General features: G+C 24.1%; 1 protein-coding gene across 1 annotated transcript in view; it reads left to right on the plus strand.

Moving 5' to 3' along the window:
- The first annotated feature begins 2,752 nt into the window (after positions 1-2,752).
- LOC145072540 (palmitoyl-monogalactosyldiacylglycerol delta-7 desaturase, chloroplastic-like) overlaps positions 2,753-7,742 on the plus strand; it is an 8,645-nt gene continuing 3,655 nt past the window's right edge. The window contains exons 1-3 of the mRNA XM_079018987.1: positions 2,753-3,150; positions 5,495-5,635; positions 5,769-5,909. Coding sequence (XP_078875113.1) covers positions 2,797-3,150; positions 5,495-5,635; positions 5,769-5,909 — 636 coding nt within the window. The 5' untranslated portion in view covers positions 2,753-2,796. The remainder of the gene's footprint in view (positions 3,151-5,494; positions 5,636-5,768; positions 5,910-7,742) is intronic.

Raw genomic sequence — 7,742 nt, forward strand, 5'->3', positions numbered from 1 at the left:
ATTATATATTTAGAAACACCGAAGAACCAATCTTTTCACAACTTTTATAGCAAATTTTTCATAAAAAAACTAAAAATATAGATGTTCATAACTTTTTGTCCTCCATCCAATTTGATTAAAAAATTGATCTGTTCAGATTCACACTGTGAATTTGTTCAAATTCACATTGTGAATCTGTATAAATTCACCTTGTGAAATCTATACAGATTTACACTATGAATTTGTGTAGATTCACACTATAAATTTGTATAGATTCATACAGTGAAGTTATATAAAATTAATGATTTATAGTACAAATTCATCATGTGAATCTAAACATATACACATATATATATATATATATATATATATATATATATATATATATATATATATCAAATTAGATATCAATAGAAAGAAGATAAAAGGTTATAAATTCCTATATTTTTAGAATTTTTTTTCGATAAATAATAATATCTAAAACTTGAAAAAGCAATTGTTTCTTGTTATATATGTGTGTGTGTGTGTGTGTGTGTATATATATATATATATATATATATATATATATATATATATATATATATATATATATAGGTTCATGTTCATTTGAGACAATGCTAATTTTGTGAAACCGTGAGACCAAATCTAAAAATAATTTTAAAATGCAAAATAAAAGGAAAAATCCAAATTTTTTTATTTTTTGTTATTTTCGGAAATTTATATACCTAAAAAAATTAAAAATATATAGTTTTTTTTTAAATACGTGAAATATTCTAATAGAATATTAAATTTTAAATATTCTAATTTGATTTTTAGAATGTTAGAATATTCTACTAGAGTTGTATAGAATATTCTAATATTCTTCTAGAATATGTAAAAAAAAAAATTAATTTTTTTTGTACTTTTTTATTTTCTTTTGGAAAATATGAATTCCGAAAACAATATTTGAAAATTTTTGATTATTTTGTATTTTAAAAATGTTTTTTTATCTACCAAATGAGTAGCTAGGATTGCGTCTAACGGTGTCACAAAATTAGGTCGTCTAATATGAAACTAACCCTATATATATATATATATATATATATATATATATATATATATATATATATATATATATATATATATATATATATAGTCATGAAAATAAAATAATTATATAATACTATTAAATAAAACCTACTCATTCTATATAGTATAACCTTTTTTTTTATAAATCAAATATGTTGATAAGAATGATATGTTCATATATTATATGTATAACCTTTTTATTTACATGTTTTATGTTGTGGCATGTGATTTTTTTAAATAATACTTTAAATTTTATATTCAATTAATACTTATTCACAATTGGCATATTTCAGTTAACAATAATAATTTACAAATATCTGATTTTTGTCAACTACTAATAAATTAGGAAGTGGTTCGCGAAGCAAAACGATCCATGGTGCGAAGCAGAAACAACTACACATTGTACGTTAATAGATATTCATACCTAAATGTTTATACATAAACTTATAAATGTTATTAAATTGATTATGTTCGGTAATGTTCATAACTGAACATTCAAATTTATATATGTTTGTAGATGAATATTGATGAACATTTATAAAAAAAAAATAATGTTCATATTATTGGAGATGTAGGTAGCAGACGGGATTTGTTTCGGAGAAGCATGTGGTCGAAGCATGTAGCATCGTTGGAGCATATCTGATGGTTATTTATTCCGGTGTTTGTGTTTGAAATGGTGGTTATTATTGCTTGTGGCCGTGGCAGATTCATTATAGGGCACACGGTGACTTGTGCAACCTCTGATTTTTCCGGACACAGTGTAAAATGTTCTGAAAATTTTTAATTTTTTTTCTATTATTGTGCAACCTCTGACTTTCTCGTGACACATCTACTATGAGATCTTGCATCCGCCCTTGGCGTGAGCTTATGGTTTTTCGATGAACGAGACAAGGGAGATAAGAGGTAACACGTAAATCTTAAAAAGAAAGAGGTTGAGGTGTGATCTTAATTTTTTTATTAACATAAACAAGAAATATGCAATACAAATTCAAAAAGGAAATAAAGAAAAAAAACAAAATAGTCTTTTTAGGTCGGAAGGAGACTAAGTGCGTAACAAAAACATAGAAACGGACCGCTTGAGTTAAGAAAAAAGTTAGTAATAAACATACAAATTATCTCAAACTATAAGTGTTATTTTTGTAATTTATTCAATAATTTACATTGTTCTAAAATGCTATTAAAAGAACATCCAAATATATAAACATATATACTTAAGGAACCTATCTATAACTAATAAAATTAAACAATGATGGTTGAAAATATAAAAGAACGATTAATTTATTAAAGAATTAAAACAAAAACATATTAATGACATTGAGTAGACGAATGTAAGGAAATATATGTATTTAAAGAGTTGATTAGTATCTTATGGTGCAATTAAAATCCCCTGACAACGGATGGAAAAAAAATGAGGAGGTTGGTATAGGGTGTTGGATTGGTGGGACCACTAGATTCAACTTATTATCATAATAGAAAACAATAAAAACAAACGTTAAAATAAAATCAAAATGGATATGGCAAACGTTTTTCAATTGTTAAGGACGATAGTTGTAAGAAAATGATATCACTAGGAACAGCCAAGCTAAAAAAAAAAAAGTAAACGACCAAATATGATGATTAGCGAAAACCATAGGACCATTTGTGTAATTTATTCTATTATAAATATACAACTGATCACACTTAGGTAGTCAACCCAAAAGAGTTTCTATATCCATAAAAAAATACAAAAAGCTATTTGGCTGGATAGAAATGATGAGAAAGTTATTGGTGCTACTCTCTAACTCCAATGGTGGAAACCAGGATAACTATAAAATACCGTTTTCCAACGTGGTTGTCATAGGAACTAGGAACTACTTTTGGGGTAGAAAATGGCGCAATGTGGACATCCAAGTGGCATCCTGGTTTCTTTTTGTTCATATACTTGCCCTTTTTGCACCATTTACCTTCACATGGGATTCTTTTTTTATTGCATTTATTGGGTATTTGCTAACTGGGATTTTGGGCATCACTCTTTCCTATCATCGACTTCTATCCCACCATAGTCTCAAACTCCCCAAATGGCTGGAGTACACCTTTGTTTATTTCGGAGTCCTAGCAGCTCAGGTTTGCCTTTACCTCCGTCGTTATATTAAACTAGATGAATCCTTATGTATTGTCTATGAAATTAAACCGTGAAATTAAAATACTGACTTTGTATGTTATTTGGAATAAATTGAGGGTGTTTTGTTTCCTAGGATGATTTAAGTAGTAACTAGAAATGAATCCATAAATTATTTTAATAGGTATCATTTTAACAATTCTATGGTTAATTAAAAAAAATAGCTTATTAGGCTAACTTTAAAACATAAGGAAACATATTTTCATTAATAAGCCCAAAATCTAAAATGTAATAGAAAATAAATATAGTTACAATAGTACTATGTTTAGTTATGTGAAACGTATTAAAAAGAATTAAAATATATGAATTTCATAAGGTATCCAGTATTCTTATATTCGAAAATATTATTCGTAAAGTTTTGTATCGAAGCTAATTGAACTCATATTTTAGCTAATATTGTATTGAATAACAAAAACAAAGTAAAACTGCAAAATATAAAATAAAAATAGAAATAGGAATAAAACTAAAAACTAAAATATATATAATGTCAAATATTGAGAAACTAGAACTAAATAATTCATTTATAGACATCATAATGGTTAATATAATAGGATGTGATGTCAAAATTATTTATTCTTTAAATGATAATTATAATTTTAAAAGATGTAAAACAATATGAAACATTGAAGGAAAATAAAAATAATGAAAATTAAACCCTAAATAGTTATAACTTTTTCATCTTCAAACAACTACAGTTGATTAAATAAGCATATAAATTATATTTGATCAACCAAAGAAAACACATTTATAAAAACATAGGCTATCTATTTAGAAATAGCCAAAGAAAAACATATTTTTAGAAAGAAACACATTTATTTGGCAACTTTAAAATCACTACTACCATAGATTTTTTTTCTTCAAAAATCGTCTTGTACTTGTTATTGTGATTCTTTTTTATGAAAACATGTATTTATTGACCCTAACAATATGTAGACACACAATTGAAATAACGATTTATTTGGAATTATAATTATGCATCTATGAGCAATAACAAACAAAAAAACATAAACAAAAAAATATATCTTATCATCAACAAGTACCATCTCCAAGCCAATTATATTGTTTTTATAGTTATGATTCATCATTTCCCAGGTCCTACATAATCGTAACCGGATAACACAAATATCTTTCGATGTATTAAACTCAGTTATCTTAGTCAATGTCACCTCAAATCCTCAACAAAGAAACTTTTAGCAAAAAAGAAGTTTTTCGGGGTTCTTGTAGTTAAATTATTTATTTTTACATATTTAGTAAAAATGGGTTAATTTCATTGATTGCTTATCTAATTGCATGATTTTTTTTAGAACGACAAATCTATTTTACTCCTAAACTACTCCTAATTTCATCTATGTCTCCAATGAGACTTAAACCCTCAACCTCTAAGAGTAAGGACAACACCCGGTACCGCTGAGTTAGAAGCTCTTTGGTGACATGACTCTTTTAACTTGAACTAAATATTACAAAAAACTTTAAATATGAAATGGTTTGATAACTTAAATGATTATCACAACATTAAACAAAAAAAAAAAAAGTGATTGCATTTGTCTTATTCTCTCGAGGTTGATGAAAATTAACAAAAGAAAATATCAAATCAAATTAAAAATATTTAAATTAAGATTTAAATGCCATAGGTGAAAAAGGATTATAATATGACTAGTTAAAAAGAGAAATACATGTTTCTTGAACTAAAAAACATCTCAATTAATGAATTACATACCATGAGTTATAAAAACCTTTGAGCCGTGGCACTTAAAAGTCAAATAAATGTTGCTTTTAGGTAATGGTTTTAGTGGAACAATTATACAATAAACTATTATAAGAATGTCATAATATCAAAATATTGATTTTGTTAATTTGATTGGTTTGAAATTTAATTGGTTGTGTTTTTAATTTATTTTTATATGTATAAATTTTATTTATACAGGAAATGATTTATAGGGATTTAATGTTATATGATTTTCCATTATGACAGATATATAAAAACAATAAATATATATATATATATATATATATATATATATATATATATATATATATATATATATATATATATATATATTAAAACATATTTTATTCGAAAACATATATACAATAAGTTACTATAAGTTGTATCATAATATAAAAATCAGTTATAATATTTCTTGATTTATTATTACATATATTATTCAAAGGGTATTTAAAAGATCATTCAAGTTTAAAATGCATGTGGTTTGCGTATTTTAACTTCTATTATAATAGACATATAGATGTAATTTTTCTTAATTTGATTAAATTATACTTTACATGCAGCGAGATCCAATAAGTTGGGTTAGTGCACATAGATATCATCATCAATACGTTGATACGAATAAAGATACACACTCACCCATCAACGGTTTCTGGTTCAGTCATATGGGATGGCTACTTGATAGTGGATACATGGTTGAAAAGGTCTCATAATGATATTCATATATCAAAAATCAAAATTTTAATTATGATTGAACAAATATTGTTGTTATATACTCTTATGTACTAAGTGTTTAAATTGTACTAAAATGATATTAAATTTATTATTTTGATGCAGTATGCAGATCGTAAAAATGCTGAAGATCTTAAAAAACAAACGTTTTACATCATAATGCAAAAAACGTACATGTTGCATTTATATGGATGTGGGGCTATCTTATATGCTTGTGGTGGATTTCCATACCTTGTCTGGGGCATGGTATGGTAACTTTTTTTTTTTTTTTTCAATTTTATAATTTATGGCATATTATGACTAACATTTATATTTGATTTAAGAATGTTATATATATATATATATATATATATATATATATATATATATATATATATATAGGGTGAGGTTCAATAGAAAACCATAATTAACCAAAAAACCAAGGAACCAATCTTTTTTTAAATTTTAGAACTTATTTTTTATCAAAAAAAAAAAAAAAACCTAAAAATACCGAAATTCATAACTTTTTATCATTTTTCCAATGATATCAAATTCGATTATTTTTTTTATTTTTTTATTTTTACGTCAAATTCACAATGTGAATTTTTGAAAATTCACAACGTGAATCCGGATTCACACAGTGAATCCGAAAAGTATTTTTCACATTCACAATGTTAATATATTAATTTAGATATTTTTATATTTTTTTTCCGATAAAGAATAAGCTCTAGAAATTGAAAAAAAGATTTGGTTTCTTGAAGAACCAATAATTATGACTGTCTAATGAACTTTTGCATATATATATATATATATATATATATATATATATATATATATATATATATATATATATATATATATATAGGTTCATTTGAAACCATGCTAATTTTGTAAAACATTGAGACACAATTCTAACCACTAATCTTGCAGATAAAAAAATTATAAAAATTATAAAGTGCAAAACTAAAGGAAAAATCAAAAAAATCTTTTTTTTTTTTTAAATATTATTTTTGGTATTTAGTTTATCCAAAAAGAATTAAAAAAAAATCACCGTTTTTTTCGAAATATAAGTGAAATATTCTAATAGAATATTACACTGTAAATAATCAAATCGAATTTTTTGAATGTTAGAATATTTTAATATTTTACTAAAATTGAAAGATATGCTAAAATATTCTAATATTCTACTTGAATTGTTAGATTTATTAGAATATTCTAATATTCTATTAGAAATTTTTTGAATATTTATAGTATAATATTCTAGTAAAATATTATAACATTCTAAAAATTTGATTTGAATAGTTACAATATACTCCTTTTGTCTCAAAACCATTGTCTATGTTTGACTTTTGAAGTCTTTCCATGTCAACTTTGACCATAAATAACTTTATTTGTATTATATAATTATTGATGAAACTTATAACAATAAAAAGATATTTAAAAAATAATCTATTTATTTATCTTGCATAAAAAATATATAACAAAAAATAATTATTTAAGGTCAAAGTTGAATACAATAGACTTAAAAAGTCAAACATGGACAATAATTTTGGGACGGAGGGAGTAATAATTTATTAAAATATTTTACGTATATTTTGAAAAAAAAATGGTAACTTTTTTTTATTTTTTGATAAAATAAATAACAAAAATAATATTAAAAATAAATTTCGATAAATTTTCATTTATTTTGTATTTTAAAAATATATTTTTGATATCCTAAATGAATGATTAAGATTGTGTCCCCATATCTCACAAAATCTGATTGTCTCAGACCAACCTCAATGGATACACAAAAATAGTGTTTTGGTGTGAAATTGTGTTCCAATAGACTACTAAACTGAACACAAAAACGGTGGGATTCAATAGTAACCTCTATATTTGGTGTAACACTATTCATTACACCAAAACATCTTTTGAGTTGTTTAATAAAATTTTGGTTAGTTTTATAAATTTATAACTTTAATAATTATTCTATTCTATATTATAATATGAAAATATGTTTTTAGTATAAATTTTTAGTGTGTGTTTGGAGTAGAAAAAAATTTTGGTGTTAAAAAGACAACAATTTAGTGATATTTTTAGCGGAATGGTTGGAGATGC

Source organism: Lactuca serriola, chromosome 1, assembly GCF_051521515.1.
Source record: "Lactuca serriola cultivar US96UC23 chromosome 1, Lser_US96UC23_V15, whole genome shotgun sequence".
NCBI lineage: Eukaryota > Viridiplantae > Streptophyta > Magnoliopsida > Asterales > Asteraceae > Lactuca > Lactuca serriola.